Source organism: Silurus aristotelis (assembly GCF_946808225.1).
Source record: "Silurus aristotelis genome assembly, chromosome: 7".
In the NCBI taxonomy this organism is placed as follows: Eukaryota; Metazoa; Chordata; class Actinopteri; order Siluriformes; family Siluridae; genus Silurus; species Silurus aristotelis.
The window spans coordinates 9,846,229-9,868,323 of record NC_139580.1 but is presented as its reverse complement, the minus strand read 5'-3'; the positions used below and the strand labels follow the sequence as shown (position 1 = coordinate 9,868,323).

The window sequence follows — 22,095 nt, the reverse complement described above, 5'->3', positions numbered from 1 at the left end:
CCCGGAAATACGGCCTGAACTAACAACCAATCACAAGGCACCTTGCACACATCGTTCACCCCAGAAGCAACTGATCATAATAAGAGGCATGGACTTGTGGAGTCATGCAGACAATAGCCTGAGCTCACGATTGAATCCACTATCTGCTGCACCCTGTCTAGTCTTAGCTAAAATCTATGAGGTGATTCTTCTTTGCCATGTCACTAGGTGTAAAGTCTTTTTAGTCTCCTAGCTAGAACAAAATCCGATACATAGAATATATGTACAAAAGTTTGTGGGCATCTGAGCCTAAGATTCATATGTGCTTTTTAAACTTCCTGTTCCACGTTTAGTCCCCATTTGTTCCACTAGATTTTGTGGGGATTTGTGCTTGTTCACTTACAAGGGCATTAGAAAAGTAATTCCTTCATCCCAAAAGGTTTGAGGTCAGAGCTTTATAGCAGGCCACTCAAGAGCACTTCAAGCCTATGTAAAGCATTTCTTCTTGCTCTGTGCACAGGGATATTGTGATGCTGGAACAGCTTTGGGTCTCCTGGTTCAAGTAAAAAAGAAAAATGTAATACTACTGTATCCAAAGACAACAAATCCAGTTGTGTGCCTCCAACATTGTGGTACCAGTTTGGGTAAGAGCCACATATGGCTGTAAAAGACAGATGTCCCAACACTTTTTTCCATTTCCATTTTGATATTAGACGTCCAGCTGCTTCAGACGTCTTGGCTTCACACGTCGCCTTGGTGCTTTCCATCCTGTAACTGGAAACCGTAATCAAATAAATACTCATCTCAGACCCGGTGTCGATATCATCTCATAGGCCGGGGAAAATCGAAAAGCCTCGATAGCGTAATTACTCGTGTAATCATGCTTCTTCCGAGCCGAATCAAGCCATGGGGAATCCATATCTGCCTCAACAAGGATCGAATTCACACGAGCCGCACAAGACGGTAGGAAAGTTCCGTCAGAGAACAGCTACTATCGGCGTATAGCCTTCATATTTGAGCACCAGAGGCTGTGTCGACGTGCCGGACGCTCTGGGAGAACACCTGATATCTCTATTACTGTCAATCACCATCACCAAGCGTTCTCAAAAAGCGCACACTTTCACCATCCGAATGCAAAAATCTCCTCCGCATCTGCTTCATATCTGCACCACCGGATTTGCGGCTTTGGAGCAAAAAACTATTTTTGTTTTACGCTTTTCTTTTCAAGGTCATGCAAAAGAAAGCACAATGTTAATGAGACTTTCAGGACATGCCTATCAACCCATCTTACACCTGCATACTTTAGCCTTTCAAATCTCTCACTCTCTCTCCAGGGACAGTGATTGGAACTGAGATCATTCTGAAATGAAAAAGAGCTCTCGATGCGGCCCAGAATGAAGTTTTAACACAAAGACGCATTTTATTGGTAAAAAAAAAAAAAAAAACACGCCAGTCAGGCACCGAATTATGCAGCGTTGACGAGACACCCGTTTCCCTCTCGCCCACACCTACCCAATCATCAGGTGTCAAATTATTCCTTTCTCGGACAGCTCTGACTTTAATTCAAAGCTAAATGCATCTAATTTACACAATCATATATATCTGTTCAAAACTGTAGACTTTTTTTCCCCCCATTTATCAGCAGAATCATTCCCTTATGTACTGACATTTCTATTACAGTGTAAAAAATACGACATTATTTGCTCGGCTTAAAGGTAAACAATAATGAGGTACATGTCCATTATAAGTATTAGGAGAAATTATGTGGCGCTGATGTGGTGGTAAGAAGCACAAATCAAGGAAAAATTTTGACTCTCTCACTTTGTGGCATGTAACGGTATTCCGTCTGGCTTCGGCGATCAGGGAAGTGTCCCAGACATGCAGGGAATAAAGGCAGGACATTAAGCCCTTTAGCCTTTAAGACCTTGTAGGTTATAAAATACATTTCCTACACCTTTCTTTGTACTGCACAGGGACATTTGGGGGAAGTCACTGACAGCTTTATTGACAAACTGTGACAGTTGACAAAAACACAGTGAACATTGGATTCCTACAGTATATTATGTGTTAAGCATTAGGCTGTTCTATAGAGATATCACAAAAGCCTGCACAAAATCATGTGAACAACCTTTTTTCTAGGTATTTTTTCTCTTTTTTTCCTCCTAGTGGTGATGATTGAGGTGTGGTTGGTTTGATTGGATTGGATTGATTTTGTGTTTTGAATAAAATTTTTGTCTGTGTGTGATCTAAAGAAGAAAAACAGGCTTTTTTTATTTAATTATTACATTTTTCACCCAATCTGTTCAGTTTCACTGAGTCTGTGCTGACTGTAGCTTGTTCCTAGCTGGCAGAAGTGCAATCATGATGTGGGTCAGTGTCTTCTGAGGTGCTTTTCTGCTTAGCATAGTTGTAAAGAGTGATCATTGTGGGCATTCTCATCTAACCTCTCTCTCTCTCTTCTCTATTCAACAAGGTGTTTCTACCTGCAGAACTACCACTTTATAGAGTTTACTTTATAGAGTCGCATTTCTTCCCTATTCTGTTGTTTGTTGTTGCTGAAGTTCTTGACTCATCCTCGCATTACCTTTTGGTGTTGCCGCTACAGGGATTTACAGCTCCATTATTTTCTTATGAAATGTTTGATTTCTTATATCTTATATATTTATGGTATATATTCATTCATTCATTTTCTCCCGCTTATATTATAATTCGGGTCGCGGGGGCAGCAGTCTAAGCAGGCTTAGGCTTATGGTCCCTCCTGCAGGTGGTGAGCCCACGGGAAGTATGGTATATATATATTTATATATTAAAATATTAATACGCTATGTGTAATGTTTTTTTTAATCCATTTTAAGTTACATTTGATGTTGAGGAAAGTATGCAGTTCCTCTAATCTCACTTTTCTCACAGTTATAGTGTAAATGGCTCTTTGTTAAGCAACCTCTTTTTGTTAAAAAGCTAATTCTGCTCTCTTAAAAACTTTCCTGTGGTGGAAAACTCACTGTTCCAAAGCACACGAAATTCCCTCTTTAAATCCTCAGCATCTCGTTTTTTTACTCTAATTTAACGATTATGAACAATTATAAACAATACCACCACATTTTTCCCTGTGAAGCACAAGCGTACTAACAGAAACCTGTGATGTGCCTTGCAGCTGGGAACGTTACCAGTGCTGTTATCGGGATTTCATCGAAATTTTCTGACAGAACCGAACGGTGAATTTGACGGCGCTGCAGTATAAAAAAACAATTGCTGCTGCTGTCATGAAAGCAGCATCTTATTTCTTGCCGAGCTCAAATTATCTCCTCACACTAAGACACTTCTGGCAAGCGATCTTGCAATCCGTACGCTTTAGTAGTGAAGGGAAGAATAAAACCGATGCGGCTTTGACAACAGTCTGTCCTGTCAATCAAGGGCTGATATGAACACAGATCTAGTGAAGGAGACAGCTGCTATCCTAACTTTTAGTCTCCTTCATTAAAGTTTTGAAACGAGGATTTGTCGTAGCTGCTGTTGGTGTGTTTTGGTGCTGGATTGTGTCCAATATATAAATCATTCTATTTCTCTCGCAGATTTTAACTTCTGTACATGCCGAGACTTTTCAGAATGATTTAATCACCGGAAAACCAACCAAAAAGCAGTGAAAAGTGACAGTGAAAATGGCGCAAGGTGACCTGAACTGCTATTAGTCTTATATCAGTCATTTTTGGACATTAGTGAAATTTCGAGAAAGCGATCCTCAGGTCAGACTTTTCTGACACTCTGAAGTCCGTTGCCTCAGAGCTCAACCTTCTTTGTTTCCTCAGGTTTGCAGACCATATTTCATCTCGCAGACTTGTCACGTTTAGCCAATTCATCACTTTTGGCAGAAAATACAACTCATTCCCTAAAGGAAGTCACTGTTTTGCTGCTTGGATTGTGTTTTTTTTTTTTTTTTTTCCTCTTGCCAGTTCTTTTCCAGCAATGAAAAATCCTGATTATTAACAATTCAGGGAAAGATCTTAGTCAACACTTTCTTTTTTAATACTTGGCTGTGCTTGTAGAAGAAAATGGCCGTCTACATCTTATATTATTCAATTAGATCATAGTTAATATTTTATCTGAGGGTTTGAACCTATCAGACCTGCATTTCAGATCTCTAGAATTCTTAATTCCAAGCTAAGCTTGTACTGCCCTGAGAAGTGGCTCTGTGTTTACCCAGATCAAATATCTGCACACTCAGGGTTTTTTTTTCCTGACACTAGGCCAGACTATTTAAATGCACCTTTCTGAAGGAGAAACTTTTTTTGTGCATGCAGGAACGGACGATGTTAATGCGACATGGCATGCAGATATTACATTCTACTTTACTTTTATTTACTTCTTGTGTGTGTTATTTTAGGCATGCAAAGCATCAAACATTAATTTGAAAAATACACGTAAGGTACCAGTGATCCACTTTGATGCCCTATTAATGGATGACGCTCTCTTTAATTGGAAACCACTCAATTCAGCTAAACGAACATCTTTAAGAAATATTAAGTTACTGATGGAGGTTAAATTTAAGAACCATGAGGTATTTAAACTATAATTAATTTAATAGTAAACAGTTTTGCGTCAGTTGATCCATCAGTTGAAAACCTAAACAATGATGGAACTGCAGTGAATAGATATTCGGTGTCATTTAGTTTAGGATGGGATCCCTTTTGAATCTGGTTCCTCTCAAGGTTTCTTTCTCATACAATCTCAGGGTGTTTGTTTATGGTCACTTTCACCACTGGCTCACTCATTAAGGATAAAACTTATAAGGACTAATTCATGAAGCTAACACATACATTCATAATTGCTTTTGTACAATATTAATTGTTGAAAGCGCTGTAAAAAAATCAATTCAATTTAAATGTATTGAATAGAACGAAATACAAAATAAATCATTTCCGAGAGAACCCTGCAAAGTCCTGAAGATGGAAAACTTTAATACTGTTACAAAGTATTGACACTGGAGACAAAATGTGAAACAAACTTCGCTTACAGAAAACCATATCACCATTTTCTCTCCATTTGTGTTGAAAGTCTCTGCATGTGGTATTGCATAGCTGCTGTTGTAGAAAATTAATTCATCACCTGACCAATCAGACCTCATCATGTTATCAATAACCGAGGGCAGAAAAATCTTCAACACGGCAGAATTAAAAATATCTGTATCACATTCTAGCACTTCCTCCAGACAAAATAATAATAATAAAGTTTAACAATAAAATAAAGAGATTCAGTAAAGAACATGTAAAGAAAGCAACATTTCCTAGCGAAATTGTTTAAGTTGAAGAGTTCACACATTATTTTCTGAATATGATAAATATTCTCCGATAAACAATGCCTTCAAACTTTTTCCACTGAGAAATTGGTAATTGTAAAGTGTAGTCTTTTGTAGCCCCTCTGTGGTTCTTGTCTTGTTGCTGAATACACCCACGTTTCAGTTTAAGCAAATTTTCTTTTAGTTACATTCTTTTTAGATTTGAAAACCTTTTTGCCTATAACTGTTTTCCTAAAAAAGTCATAATATGCAGGAATATTATGGAATGTAAAAACGGAATGTAAAACAGATGTCATGGTGTGCTCAGTGTTTAGAGGAGTTTTAGTATATACAATTGGGAAAAATGGTCTGGAAGATGAAGACCTGAGCTGAATAGATAAACAGATGTGAGGTGAAATACTGAGTGTACAAGTGGCAACAGACTCATTTCGGCCAATTAATTGCAAAACTGATGAAAAAAACGTGTGAATATTGGAATATAGATTCTAAGTTGTGCACAATGTTAGATATGTCTCACATTCTAGTGGGCTGTTGGTTGTTTTTTTTGTTGTTTGTTTTTTTTTAGATCCATATACATGAAAATTAGTCAAAAGAAATAATGATCATATAATTCCAGCATGAACAGCTCTAATATTTTTAACAATCATTAAAAAAAAGTATATTGGCGCTCAGATAATAAGGTGGTTGAAACAGCAGGTAACGTGATGAACCTCAATTACAGGTGGTCACTGCGTTTTTTTTGTTTTTTTTGTTTTTTTTTATGTATGTGTGGCTTATTTAAGAGATGACCTGTACCTGGGAGGGAGAGAAAGAAGGAGAAAAAGAAAGAGAAAAAAGGGAGCGGTAGAGAGTGAGTGAATAAGGAAACGCTCGCAGGAAAGAATACCAATAAAAGAAGCACAAAGATTTGTAAAAAGCTGCTAGTCTCCCAAGTTCTGTTCACACACACACACACACACACACACACACACACACACACACACACACACATACACACCTGTTTCTACTACCTTTTTTTGTTCAATCTATTTATAAGTCAGAAAGTAAAAGCAGTGGTTGCACTCATGACAAATAATCTACTGAAGGGCATTCTTTTTTATAAAGGAGACGCAGATACATTAATCAGGCTTCATATTTCTCTTACTCGCCTAATTCCCTGCAGCCAACATGTCAGTTCCCATTTCTGCTATGTGTATGGAAAATCTATTATCATGTAGGCACTAAATCTAGAAAATGTTATACAATGGACAAAGTATTTTGAACACCTGACCATATGTGGTTCTTCCCCAAACTGTTACCGGAAAATTGGAGGCACGTAATTATATAGGACATCTTTGGATGTGGCATTCAATTTTCCCTTCACTTGAACAAGGAGACCCAAACCTGTTCCAGCATGGTAATGTTCCTGTGGACAAGCTGAGCTCCATGAAGATTACATGGGTTGGAGTGGAAGATCTTACATGTCCTGCTATAGAGTTCTGACGTCAACCCTATTGAACACTTTTGGGATGAATTGGAACAGTGACAGTGACTTTACTAAAACCTTTGTAGCTGAATAAGCACAAATCTCCCCAAGCACACTCCATAATCTAGTGGAACATCTTCCCAGAAGGGTGCAGGGTTTTATAACAGCAAATGGGGATTAAATATGAAATGAGTTGTTCAAAAGCACATATGATTTTGTTTAGGGGCTCACAAACGTTTGTCTATATATTGTATTTGGAGAGATTACTTCTTAAATAGCTTCCTTAGAGCATTTATATTTAGCAAAGTTATTGTCTGCCCGTGTACATTTACATTTGCTGCATTTAGTGGATGCCTTTGTCCAGAGCGATGTACAAAAGTACACAAAAAGGGAAAGAACAGCAAAAACAGTTACTGTTACATAATAAAAAATGTAATTAATGAAAAAAAAATTTTTTCTGACCAAATACATAAGTGAGAACTTGCTGTAACCATGCTCTGTTGTCTTATAGTGCTGATTGGAATTCATTTAAACCTTTTAAATTATCTTTTGCTCCTAAGCTTAGCATTGCTTACGCTTACAAATATTTGTCACTTATTATTACTTTAAACCATTTCCCTTGAGCCTTGTTTGGGAAATCGTGCTTTTTGTGTGTGTCTGTTGTTTCTTGTTTCACTGGTACTTGTACTCAAATTAAAGCTCAGAATCAATGGCTGATTCGAAAAAAAAAATATTTCCTGGAACACACACTGTCAAAATCTCATATTTTCTGAAACTGCATCTGCGGAGTCACGGCTCAAATTATGCACTGATCAGCTCTGTTTTTGTGGTTTATTGAATGATCCGATATGAAATATTCATTTGTCTAAGTGGCAAGCAGAAAGTTAGCAAAACTAAATTAAAAGGATGAGGTTAACTGGTTGTGTGTCTGGTATAGAGGAAGTGGAGAGTAGTGGATGTTTTGTTTGTTTATTCAGGGAGTGGGGGGAGTACTGATAGTGTTGGTCATTTAGGAAGTGGGGGAGTACTGGTTGGGTATCTGATATAGAAGGAGTGGGGAATACTGGTTGTGTGTCTGGTAAAAGGGAGTTGGGGGGTACTGGTTGTGTGTCTGGTATAAAGGGAGTGGGGGTACTGGTTGTGTGTAGGGTATAAAGGGGGGTACTGGTTGTGTGTCTGGTAAAAGGGAGTTGGGGGGTACTAGTTGTGTGTAGGGTATAAAGGGGGGTACTGGTTGTGTGTCTGGTAAAAGGGAGTTGGGGGGTACTGGTTTTGTGTCTGGTATAAAGGGAGTGGGGGTACTGGTTGTGTGTAGGGTATAAAGGGGGGTACTGGTTGTGTGTCTTGTATAGAAGAATTGGGGTGTTGGTGGTTATTTAGGGAGTGGATGAGTATTAGTTGTGTGTCTGGTATAGAGGGAGTGTGGGGGGTACTGGTTGTGTGTCTGATATAAAGGAAATGGGGAGGTTAACTAGTTATGTGTCTAGTATAGAGCGAGTGGGGGGCAGTACTGTTTCTGCTGTTGGTTATTTAGGGAGTGGGGGTGTACTGGTTGTGTGTAGGGTATAAGCAGGGGTTACTGTTTGTGTGTCTGGTAAAAAGTGAGCAGGGGTTACTGGTTGTGTGTCTGGTATAAAGTGATTGGGGGGTACTGGTTGTGTGTCTAGTATAAATGGAGTGGTGGGGTACTGTTTTTTTGTTTTGTTATTTAGGTAGTGGCTGTGTGTCTGGTATAAAGGGAGTGGGGTAAATTGTTTCCTTTTTTTTGGTGATTTGGGGAGTGGGGAAGTACTAATTGTGTTGTTGGTTATTTAGAAAGTGGGGGAGTACTGGTTTTATTTTTGGTTGTGTCTCTGGTATAAATGTAGGTGGGGTACTGGTGGTGTGTCTGAATAAAGTGCTTTAGAGGCAGTGTAGGACTGGTTGTGTGTCTGGTATAAAGGGAGTGGTGGATACTGCTTTTGTTGTTGGTTATTTAGGGAGTGGGAAAGCACTGATTGTGTTGTTGGTTATTTAGGTAGTGGGGGAGTAGTGGTTCTGTTGGTTATTCAGGGAGTGGAGGAGTACTGGTTTTGTGTCTGAATAGAGGGAGTGGGGGTACTGTTTGTGTCTCTGGTATAAAGGCAGTGGTGGGTTACTGGTTGTGAACACAACCGACCACACAACCGTTGCTGTTTCATGCAATCAGTACCAGGCACAGAAACTCTAACCAGCAAATATTTTATATATATTTATAGCTTAACTAGAGGGTAAATGGAGCGGAATGTTAGTAATTTGCAACTGCTGCACAAAGTTGTTGGGAATGAAACCACAGGTTGTTCAAACACCACCAAGCTTTGTGTCGAGGTTTTGGAAAAATGTAATGTGCATCTTTACCCCTGACTGTTACAAAGTCCACTGTACAAATCTCTGTTTAATTTACTATAGAAACAGTATTGAGTCTTAAGTTTAAGTTAAAGTTTTTTTTAAACCAGGATAGTGCACATTTCCATTAATGTACTGTGAATGTCATGAACAATGAATCATGCACACTACACTTTGTAAGACAGAGCAGAGAATGGTATGTGTTGCTGTATTTCTCTTCATCTCCTGCAATGACATTGAGCTCTCTGTAAAAGCCCAGTGTGGAACAATGGTTGCAAAGCCAAGTGCATTTCATGGCTAAGCCATATGTTCTTCCTCTCTCTCACTGCCTCAGTAAAGCCCCATGAGCACCATCCATCAATTACAGACAGACATTAACATTAACCTCTCAACTCACAGGCCAGTGCTTACTCTTTTGGAAGAGCTTACACTCTGTGAGGATTTTTTCCCCTTTTAATAGTAGATTAAATGTGTTATAATAGAGTCCATTTCCCTCCTTCCTGAGATGTCAAGGAATGTAAATGAGAATAACTCGCCAACGTGATCGTCGATTTGTCGTTGCGAAGCAGAAACGGCAGAGGAGGTTCCTTTCATGGCTGGCTTCATGATTTGCGCTTGGTTAGATTGCTTGAGGATCACCCGTGCAGATTTATTTGATAATTTTTCACACTTGGCACAGGAGTCAGTGATGCCTGTATTGTTAATATTAATATTATTATTAGTTGTTATATATATTTTGTATTAGTGGTCAAGCACTAAAGGTGTATAGTCATCATTGCATTATTGTTGTAGGTGTTGTGTATGTTAGCATTCTCAATTTCATTTATGAACCTCAAATCATTCTAATTCTAAAGTGATACTCAGAGGCCTAGTGCTTTTGACTAGATTAGTAGTTTTTTTGCTTGTTTAACCTACAGTTTTAAAATTTGTATTAATTTGGTAATAAAGTGGAAATGAAACGAGAAATTCCACTTGAATCTTACTTTTGTTTCTTTCTTCTTGTCTGTACAGAGGGTCTGCGCAATATTGCAATGGACTCGAGTTCGTTGGGAATGCCCATGTCTGATCCAAACGCTTGGGCCACTGCTATGAACAACCTTGGGATGGCGCCTATGGGCATGACCGGACAGCCTCTTATGTCAGGTAAATCTAGACTAAGTTTAGCTGTTATTAATGTGAGCGCTGCTGCAACATCAATAATAGAACGGAACAGGATTACATGAAATGTACTGCTCAAGATTATGTGAAACTTAAAGAATTAAATGGATTAAAAAAAAAAAGTTAATTGATACAAAAATATCCTTATTACCTCAAGCTCACTTTCTGTTTATTCAAAAACTTATGTCGAAACTACGGTTCTGATTCCCTGCAGCTGCTTTTGGATTGACAGAAAAAAATAAAACAAAACAGATTTTCCCCTGGTTTCGTTTGTCTTTACAAGTTGGCTGTGGTAATCATTTCAAGTGTCTTCTAAATACGGACGTGTTTGATAAGAGAGACAGAACTATTATTTCTGTCGAGCAAGCACTCGGCGTCGTGTACGAATTAAAACCGCATTGAGAGTAGAGATGTTGCTTTAGTAATGTTTTTTGTTAAAATTGATAGTTATGTTTGTTTACTGGCTGTTTGCTTCTTCCTGCTCTGAAGAAAAACTTGACGTTGGCCATTAGCCCGATGACAATAAACCACCGATGATGTTAACGGCTATTTAGATTGTGCTTTGGTTTGTTTTATGGGCACATTTAGGGAGAAAACATGTTGTGTCTGATATCCGTGTGTGAACTTGAAGCCCCCCGATCTCTTTATGCAGTCAGTGTGGATAATTAGTCTCCGGGCTTTTTTGGCTAGCTGTTTTATGGTGGCTCAGTGTGAATGCACTACTCATTCCTACATTACTCAGAGGAGAGGCGGCCTCAGACAGATGGCGAGGCAGGCAGACCTTATCAGCTGGTTCACTGCTATGAGTTACATCATTGGAGGTGGGACATAAGCCTACACAGCTGGGAGCAGTCTCAAGAACCTTTCGCGTATACAGGATGTTCTTTTACACACTATAGAAATGCTATGCATCCTGCGCCAGTCAGCTTTTTATGTATACTGCTGAGATTAAATCCAAAATCTCAAAACCCGCGCTGTCATCGACGTAGCTTTTCCGGTTACGTGTCCCTCACTCTTGTTCAAAAATTGCTGTTTTTTATTATTTGCTATTATTTGTTTTTTTTATAATATTGAAGACTTTGAATCATTTTGAATACACTGAGACATTAAAAGATGAATCACTCTAGATTTTAATTAACAAGAGAGACATGTGGAACTGCGCAACTATACACTATAGCACCAGTTTAATAACAAAAGCATATAATAAATATAAAAATATAAATATATATAAATATATATAAATATATATATATATATATATATATATATATATATATATATATATATATATATATATATATATATATATATACAGTACAGACCAAAAGTTTGGACACACCTTCTCATTCACAGAGTTTTTTATTTTCATGACTATGAAAATTGTAGATTCACACTGAAGGCATTATGAATTAACACATGTGAAATTATATATGGAATTATATACATAACAAAAAAGTGTGAAACAACTGAAAAATTTCATATTCTAGGTTCTTAAAAATTAGCCACCTTTTGCTTTGATTACTGCTTTTTTTCTAATTACAAGATGAAAGTCTTAGCAATATGAGAATAAAGTCGTTACAATATGACATTAAAGTGGTAATAATTTTGAGAGAAATCACAAAATTTTATGCACTGTTTTGCTTAAAATGAATATGGTTTGGACATGTGCAGAGGAGGGACATGGGGTATATCAGTAGGAGAATGCTGAGGATGGAGCCACCAGGAAGGAGGAAAAGAGGAAGACCAAGGAGGAGATTTATGGATGTGTTGAGGGAAGACTTGCAGGTAGTTAGTGTGAAAGAGGCAGATGTAGAGGACAGGGGGGTATGGAGACAGATGATCCTCTGTGGCGACCCCTAATAGGTGAAGCCGAAAGAAGAAGTGGTTTTGCTTAAAATGGATGTGGTGAATTTGATCAAATTCTACTTTAGAGTAATATTTAGCAATGAGAAATCCTGTCTTTTTTTGTGCTTCAGCACGAAGTTATAATTAGTAAATGGCAGTGCAGCAGTTATGTAGGAAACTTGATTTATTCAGAAGAAAAATCAGGCGGACATTGAGAAAATTGCCTCTTTTGTACTGTCTGAAATGGCGACCTATGGTCAACTCCAAAGATATCAATGGTTACCGCTGCGTGCAGGTCGAAGAGCATATGTTGTTTTTCAAAAGACTATAAGGACGATGATTATAGAAATTGACCCTGAAGGAGTTGAAAACCTGCCTGCTCAACGCCAGTACTTTTGCAGGCATCCTGCTAATTTATTCTCGTATTTTTGGCTTAATTTAAAAAACAATTTTACTTTATTCTTGCGTTGCTAGCGACTTTAATCACATAATCTTAGATTTAGACTTTTTTTTTTTTCTATGTGGCACGGAAACTTCGTCGTACACAATAAACATTTGTCTTTGACGCAACAAAATGACTAAAAAAGCCAAATAAGTTTTCTCACTTTGCCTATTTTTTTTCCTCATGCTGTCTGTTTTTTCCCCCATAAAGGCAGCATGAGTTCTTGCCACAAGTGTTTCTTTCAACTGTGGATGATTTCTCATCACCACTTTCACACACACTTCTCGACTTGAACACGAACGATATTCTCGATGACAAGTTACCATGTGTTTTTGAAGTTATATCCTACAATATTCCACTGGCTGAGAGCACAACGTTTCTAATGTGTCTGATGATGTATAGGATTATGGCTAAATCATTATTGTGACAGTATAAAATTCAGTTGCTTTCACTGACGGAGTTAATCCACAACTGTTTAAAGGAAAATATTTGTCATAAACGCAAGCTTGAAAAATTCCAAATAAATAAACTCGAATTAAGCTAAATGAATAGAATATGTACTAATGTATAAGAATCCGAATACACACAAGAGTTACTACTGTAGAGCACGTCACATCCTCAGGAGGCTGAAACATACAGTATATGTTGTACAGAGCATTTAATTGGATAATTACTTGCCTAGTATTCCATCCTAATAAATAGCTGTGTTCATCTGAGAATTCTGGCTGTTTTTTTTTTCCACTTGAATTTCTTTTTGTAGAAAATAACTCACTAAGTGTAAGAACATTCCCCCGTGGTCGAGAATTTAAACCTGGACTAAATGAAATACTAAAGGTCCAAATGATACTTTTTTGTTTCTTGAATGCTATGCAATTTCATAAAGCACCCCACTGGAACTGCTTCTTCATGCATTTTATAAATGATGTCTTTCATCTTCTTTGCATTCCCAAGTTATCAACAAAGTCGATGAAATATATACATCACCACGCTTTAATATGAGGGCATTTTTCAGCCGAGGTGGACTGCGCACATATTCGAGGCGAACACACCGCTTTTTTCACCAATATTGAATTTCACTGCTCATATTTATGGCGCCTCATGCAAGAGAACTCCCCCTTTATGCAAGATTTCTGCTCAGGAGCAAATGATATCCTTTTTTTCAAGCATGTTATAGGCTGGTGTTTGAAAGGGCCTGAATAGTGAAGCACCTTTTGAAGAAAGTTTTTCTGTGAGCCGTATAGGAAAGCTGCAAGTGCTGTTGATGTGCCCTATTTCCCTAGATCTCATTTCACCCTCGCCTTTCAATCAGGCCCTCCACAGGGAATAACGTTTCCTCTGATTTCCTGCTTCTCAGTGGGCTGAGGAATGAAGACGGAGATCCAAATGTCCCACTGTGTCATATTATCCTCATTAATCTGGATTAATCTGTTTCATGCTGTCTTTTGTCAAATCTGATGCAGTTTTGCTTAGCAGATGCACTTCTTTTGTTAGTGCCACAAACGTTTCTGCTGTCCTGCTAGTCCTTTACTTGCTCTCTGGATGGAGTTCATCTGATTTCCCATCGTGCAGGCAGCTGGAGTGGATGGAAGGTGTGTTAGCCAGGGTTTGCTGCTGTCTGGCATTGCTTCCTTCGTCATTAATCACACAGGGGAAAGCAGTTGTTGTCTTCCAACTTTCCTGGCCTGCATTGAACCACCGCTTCTCAGTACCTCTATCACACACCTCGGCATTGCTGAGTCAGCACGTGTCAGCCGCTTCTAAAAAATCATAATCACATTTTAACTCGAGACCCGTGCTGTCCAATCAGCCAAACAATAAAGCTCCATTTGAACAAATCCCTAGTACGTGTTTTATAGGGATGGACGATTTAAATTCTAATCAAGACTCAATCATCAGCACTAAAGCTATAAAGCACATTTACTTACAATTACACAATTATAAAAGCAGCAGCACTTTTCCAACAGAACTCAATCTACTGCACCTTAAACCCTTTATATTTGCTCTCTGCTTTACCAGAACTATAACAGTTACATTAAACTCGATTTTCCGTCTCTAATCCGTCCCATCACTTCCTCTTGACCACATAAATACACACAGGTACGAGTCGGATGGGGAAAATATTAACCAGTGATGGCTGTTTTAATGTGTGCATGTTCATCACACTAAAAAATTCAGCACACATTATGTACAGCTCAAATATTTGCTGCAAACTAATTGCTTTGCTTTATTATAACTGCTTATTGAAGGATTTCTAGAAATGTAAATCATCTGTCACATGACCATTATTTACATATCCAATTTTACCTAAAGCCCCAGATAGATGGATTCTCTTCTATGCTCTCTGTATTCTTGTTGTTATTGGTTTCATCGGGGAATAAGGATTTCCCTGAGTGTCTGTACTGAACAGAAATGTAAATTCTTACACAAAGTACACAAAATAGGAAGGAATTGGCCAAAACCTTTACCCCTTTAGGAAGAAAATAGGGGGAAATCCAACAAGGAGAAAACACAGGTAGTCCCTGAGTTACGATGGGTTGACTTGCAATAAAAAAAAAAAAATTTCAAATACGTTTATTTATGGAAAGCATTTTAATATTTGCATGACGTTTTGAGACACTGCCGGAATGTGCACATCTCCTGCCTTGTCTGATGCTTTACTCTGTCCAGCGTTCCAATGAGTTCAGTTGTCTTGGTGTTAAAGCGTGTATTTTTTCCTGTGTTTTTTGGTGTTTCAAAGCCTAATTTGAGCTCTTGTCTCTCTCCTTTTTTATCGCCGTTGCTGGACGCTGAAACAGAGCGTGTCCGACTCCCCCCACTTGCGTCCCGGGGCTCATCCACACGTTTGCTGTATCTACTGTAAAGTTTATGCATTACGGTACTGGAGATTATGTACTGTCATTTGTTGAATTGTTACTAAAGACTCCTGGGATTGGATCATCTACAATATTTCATTGGTATTGGTCTGTATTGTTTTTTTCTCTAAATACACATGCTTACATATTTCCTTTTTTTTTATTGTTTTTCTAGTGAAAATTTTGAAGTAACAGTCAAAACAAAATCTTCTATTGCTGTAGGTACGGTTTGGTCCTGACCTGCCCTCTAGTGGATCTGGCTTTTAAAATTCCAGATGTACACAAGGAACACAGATAAGCATATGCAGCAAGCTGTGTGCCAAATACAACGAACAGTACTTTGCATTCTCCCATCTGCAGCTTTTAAAGAAAGCTCCTCAGATGTGGAGGTGTATGAATAGCTCAAGTCTCTGTACACTACATGCTTGAGGCCACTTTTCCACTTCCTTCTTCCAACACCATCACGAGCGACGCTGGGTTTTTTTTTTTTTTGCCCAAATAAACATTTAACTCAGCCTGTCTGATCCCTTAAGTGCAAGTGCGTTTTAGCATTTTTTTTAGCCCTTGCTTTTATTCCTCCTCCAATTCTCTGAGGTGGGATTCAGCAGCGCTGCAGTCGAACACCGCACAGCTCGGAAAGCTCTATAGCTCAAGCCAAGTGGATTGGCTTTTGACTTTTTATCCAGCTTTATAAATAAGACTCAGTAACTGTAACTCTATTAAAAGCACCACACTTCACAGTCTCTCGGAAGGAAAGGTGAGAGAACGAGCTTCATAGCGGACATACTGCTTTTCATGTGCCTCGGTATTGTGTCTCAATTCTGTCATTTGCAATTCTCTACATTATCGTACTTACAGCGGCTCCTACTACGGCATCTGTTCTACCTTTCTTCATGAATGGTGGCAAACGTTTTAATAATCGTATGGATAACAAACTACTTAGAACAGTTTGCATGTATGACAGTAATCTGTATGTTTGCCAATAATGCTGAGGATTGTTCTGTTTCGACAGACGGCATTAGCACGGAGCCTCGTGGGAATCGGTGTCCTTTGCTGTTGATTACGAGGGCTGTTTTGTGTGGATTTGAGGCAGCCACCTGGGCGTACTTTGCACAAGCATATAGCGATTTTGCACCCCGTTCCTCCGGATAATGGAATTAGACATGGCGGGACATTTACAGTCAATAGTGCTGAATATAAGCGGATTGTCATTTGCAACGAGGATGAGAGACTGTAACGCTGTACCTTCCAGCCAGTTCTCTAATGAAAATAGATGACTCTTTTCAGCACAATGATTCCATTCATTTGCTTCTGTTTATATTTTGATTACAATCCAATTACATGTGGGGACTGAGAAAAGAATTGATTGGACCTATCAAAGCCTCAGGCACGGTAAAGGAAGATGAAAAGCATTAGGCTTCTATAGGTGACTAATACACACACACACACACACACACACACACACACACACACACACACACACACACACACACATATAAGCCTAGTAAAGTCCATTTTATGCTCATACACTATGAGTTTCTTTCCCCAAGCTGTTATGTGCAGTGAATTACGAAGGTGATTGCACTTACGTTATTCACAGAACATTGTTGTCAGCTACTATAAAGCACCATTTACATCAGGTTGTTCAGAAGTCAACACCAGGCACAGCTCAGTTTTCTATTTTTTTATCAAACGATTGCAATCTAACAAGGGTATATTTATGTTCATATATTTATTAGAGCTGCACAGATGCCATGATTATTTGTTTTTTAATACAAATTATACACTATATGTACCAAAGTTTGTGGACATCTGATGCTGATTGGAATGTTCTTTTTAAACAGCGCATTCTACGTTTAGTCCTCATTCGCTGTTATAATAATGTCCACTCTACTGAGAAGATGTTCCACCAGATATCGGAGTGTGCTTGTGGAGATTTATGCTCATTCATCCACAAGGGTTTTAGTTAAGTCAGGTGGGATTAGCATTTGAATTCATCCTAAAGGTGTTTAATAGGGTTGAGGTCAGAGCTCGAAAGCACGCCACATAAGATCTTCCATTCCAATAAATGTAAAGCATATCTTCTTAAAGCTGGAGCTTTGTGCACAGGGCCATTGTCATGCTGGAACTGGTTTGGGTAAAGGGAAAATGTAAAGCTACCAAATCCAAAGACATTCTATAAAATTGTGTGCCTCTCAACTTTGTAACTGTTTGGGGAAAGACATCATATTAGGTGTATACTTTTTTTTATATTGTGTAAATCTGCTAATTACTCTTGACTGAAGTTTCCGCAGCGCTGTTGAATTCTCAGTTCTGATTGGTGAGAAGGTGTCGATTAATTTTCCTAAAGACTTTGCTTAAATTAATGCATTTTGTGTAATTGTTATAACAACTTATACATTTTTTGTCTTTTTTGCATTTTTTTACAAGGAGCCTCCAGTGTCAATATTTTTTCAGAGGTAAAGTCAAAACCGTTTCGTCTTTAAGATAGCATTTTGTCTTATTAGCTGCAATAGCAATATATATAAAAAAGGAACTATAAAAAAAGAATCTAAATGTCTTTATAAGCAAATAAAAGTGAGACTTCTTGTTCTTTAATAAACAGAAACTTGTCAACATTAGAAAATCACCACCTATGATTTCTTTCATAATTTCCTTTCATTAGTTTTAAAGGGGTTTCCAGAAAAGCCTTTCCTGATGATGCCTCCTAGAGATGGAAGTACTTTCCTCATTAACTAATGCAGAAAGAAGTACATTACATTCTAATACACGTCGCATATTAATACTCTAGTGAGTAAACATTGATGAATATAAACATGGCACTGAATTGAAACTGTAAATTCTGTAGAAAATGTTTAGGCTAAGAGATGCTTAGTACTAAAGTATACTGAAGGATGCAACATGACAAATTACATAATAAACACTAGTTTTATGCTGAATTTCTCCGTTCAAGTTGTATATTCCTTCATTTCACCGTATCGCTTTTTGTCAGCGTATTATGCATTGCAGCTCTCTGCAATATAACAAAAATGTGAAAGCCCTTGATGATGAAATCGCATCTGTTTCCAAAGATGATTTTGGCTTTCCACTCCTGGCAGTGAAAAATCTAAAAGCTTTTCCTGAGCCAGTGTTCTTGACTCAGCTTGATTGTGATGTGGCCAGTCTCACTGCCATGGGCTGCAGATTTCTCCAGCATTTTGGCATGCGGAGTAGCGGCTGGGGGTTTGAGCTGTGTGTGTCTCATTAGAGACTAACCACCACGCTCTCAGGAGTTAGCCATGCCCTTGACTTGAACTGCTGCTGGCAGAAAGGTTTTGGCCAGAAAATCATTGGAGAGCAGAGGAGGCTCTGAACACTGCACTGCACACCACCTGCCACCAGTTCAGCCTTTAAATCCTCAGCTGGGTATTGTATTGCTAATTAATGACTGGATAGTATTATAATATATATATATATTATATAGTATTAAATAGACATGCACATCTTAGGGATATGATAAAGGCCATAATTGTTACCTAATGCAGTGGCTTACTGGATAAACAATGGGTTGTCTCTTAACCTCCAAGGTTGGGGGTTTAAATCCTCACCCCCACTCTATGGGTTTGCATGCTTTCCCTGGGCTTTTTGGGTTTCCCTTCATGCAGTCCAATTCAAATCCAAGGATATTCATTGTAGACATTTTCAAGTTGTTCCTAGGCATTGTGATGGTTTGGCAACCCATCCAGAGTGTCCCTGATCTTGTACCTTGTGTACCCTGGGAAAGGCTCCAGGCATGAACATACAGTTCAGTCTCAGTTTAACAGCAAGCAGAACATTTTGAGAATAATAAATTATGAAAGAATGATGAAATGTAGTCTAACTTGCCACAACACCCTTGTTTTTATTTGCACGATTTTTTGAAGTATTTTTTGGGCTCATGATCATTGTAATAAATATCAGTGTTCGACTCATCAGTATCATTCTTTTAATAGATTGGTGTGTTAAGAGCAACATTAGAGGCTTTTCACATAAGAGTTAATTAAGCAACTTTCTGTTGACAAAAATGTAAATAGGAATATTATACAGTGGGGGGAATCATTATTTGATCAGTCTTAAATGGTATGGTTTATGGTAGGTTTATTTTAATAGACAGAGAAAAAATATTTGTTAAAAAATCCAGAAAAAAACAAAACATTATTATTATATATAAATTTGTATTTGATCGAGTGAAATAAGTACTTGATCCCCTACGAACCAGCAAGAATTCTGACTCCGACACACCCAAATGAGTCCTGTCCCTTTAAGAAAGTGCTCCTGATATCAACTCATTATGTGTATAAAAGAAACCCGTCACAGAATCAACCTCTTCAATTCAAACCTCTTCACCACAATGGGAATGACCAAAGAGCTATCAGAAGACATCAGGGACAAGATTGTAGACCTGCATAAGGCTGGAATGGGCTACAAGACCATCAGCAAGAAGTTGGTGAGAAAGAGACCACTGTTGGTGCGATTATTCGAGGATGGAAGAAATACAAGAGAAGTCAATCGCTCTTGCGCCATCTCATCTCATGGGGTAAGGATGCTTCTGAGAAAGCTGAGGGATCAGCCCAGAATTACACAGGAGGAGCTTGTAAATGATTTTAAGGAAGCTGGGACCACAATCACCAGGAAAACCATTGGTAACACACCAAAGTCTCTCTGCTCAAGAATGCACATGAACAGACCCGTCTGAAGTTTGCTAGTGAACACCTGAATGAATCAGAGAAGGCTTGGGAGAATGTGATGTGGTCAGATGAGACAAAAATTCAGCTCTTTGGCATCCATTTGCATGCATTTAAATTTCGATATTGGCTTTAAACTTCATTCAATCAAATGTATTTTCAACATTTTAGTTCAGAACAATGTGTTCTAGAGACTTTATTATATAGGTTGAAGGTCTATGAATTCTAAATATCCATATTTATAATTGTGAAATGTTAAGAAATTGACATTTATTTAATGATTTTGCTGTTTTCTGTGATTATGTCTGGTACAGCATTTGATATTGCTGTATTTATGTCCAGTAAAAGTGGGTCTGTCTTTGGTTGTTTCAGATTTAGGATACAGGATGCATTCCATTTTAAAAGCCAGTTTTTGACAGCAAACCTTTAGTCAAAACAGGATGTGGCTCTTTAAACTGATTTGCGAGCAGCTCTTTATCCACTCCACTCTGGTTTGGGTTGTTAGAGGAACAGAAACAGTAAATCATAGCTCACATGTTACAATATTGTTATTTAGGTATGGCATATACAAACCTGGGATTTCCACAGGGGACACAATCTGTTAAATAGTAAGCTTTTTCTGGACCAAAGTGAAACATGGCTTATGTGGTGGATCAAGCTTACTTTCGTTTTTTTTTTTTTTTTTTTGTTTTAGTGGGGTTTTTTTTGGTTTGAGGTCTTTGGCCTTCAATGCAAGTTAATTTTTTATAACAAGACCTTGATTTCTCCAATCGCTTCTAGCCCAAAGAAGGTTTCATAATTTATCAGTACACTGCCTTTCATCCCTAATGCCAGAGTACTGAAAAAACTGAACAGAGTCTGACACAAGCTACATAAATCACCAGCTGTTTTAGTCCTTTTCAGAGCCGAACTGTTAGTAAGAAGACCGGTCAGAGTAGCACTTTCAAAATAAAGACATTTACGTTTACAGTATTTATTAGATGCCCTTATCCTGCGTGACGTACAAAAGTGCTTTGAAGTCCTTATCAGTGAATGAATTAACACTGGTTTCCTGGTTTGCTAACACTGGTTTAAATTATAGCACACGTTTTAATGTATTTATTAATTTCTTTTAAACATGAAGACATCTGCCTCTTTTAACGCAAACACCTGCATGTCTTCTCTCACCACATCCATAAACTCTTTTCTTCCTTCCTGGTGGCTCCATTCTCCCTCCTACTGATGCAACATGTCCCTATAAACAGCGAAAATAAATGCTAGCTCAAGTGTTTTAAGAAGAGTTTGGTCTTCACTTGTTATTTAAAGGTTGTTCTGACATCTAGAGGAAGTTCATTCCACCACCTTGGTGCCAGAACGGGAAAAAAATGTAATGTATACCTACCGCTTACGCTGAGAGATGGTGGGACCAGTCGAGCAGTGCTGGAAGAGATGACCAGCTCATATACAATACATGAACAAAAATGTCAAAGGCGGAAAACAATCTTTGTTGAAAACAATCCTCCTGAAACGTTATGACTATCTACTTCTGCAGGTGCACCTTTAATACAAACATATTATAGATAGGTGATAGACATTTAAATTTCCAACCGTCGAATATTCGCATTGTATACATGAGCTGTGAGACCAGATGCTTTTCCTCAAAAAAAAGATTTCTGTTGCTCGTTTTAGTGTGTGCAGATTGTTTGTGTGTTGCCGTGTCATTTGTCTATAGGAAGCGCATCTCCGTTTGTGTCGTACACATTCTTAATCTGGCATTTGTTTCATTTCTTTTCCAAAATGAATGAATATTACACATTTGAATGCTAATTCAATGTCATCTACAACTCTTGACTCAGAACATATCTCTGAGTCGCTTTCTTTTCTTGTACTTGTTTTGCTAAGCTTATTTACCAAGTGGATTTTAAGTGAAAAGCCCAAAAATAGTGTCTATGCACATTACTGTTCCAAATCCTTTTGTTGAGACACCACCTCACATGAATTTTCCTTCCTCCTTA

At 38.2% G+C, this 22,095-nt stretch overlaps 1 protein-coding gene across 16 annotated transcripts in view; it reads left to right on the top strand.

Annotated features, from left to right (window-relative positions):
- enox2 (ecto-NOX disulfide-thiol exchanger 2) overlaps positions 1 to 22,095 on the top strand; it is a 262,970-nt gene that overhangs the window by 167,155 nt on the left and 73,720 nt on the right. For 13 of the 16 annotated variants that reach the window (XM_083547036.1, XM_083547031.1, XM_083547035.1 and 10 more), the window contains one exon: positions 10,113 to 10,244. The exons of the other annotated variants lie outside the window; for them this stretch is intronic. In XM_083547036.1, coding sequence (XP_083403162.1) covers positions 10,113 to 10,244 — 132 coding nt within the window. The remainder of the gene's footprint in view (positions 1 to 10,112; positions 10,245 to 22,095) is intronic. 16 annotated transcript variants of the gene reach the window in all.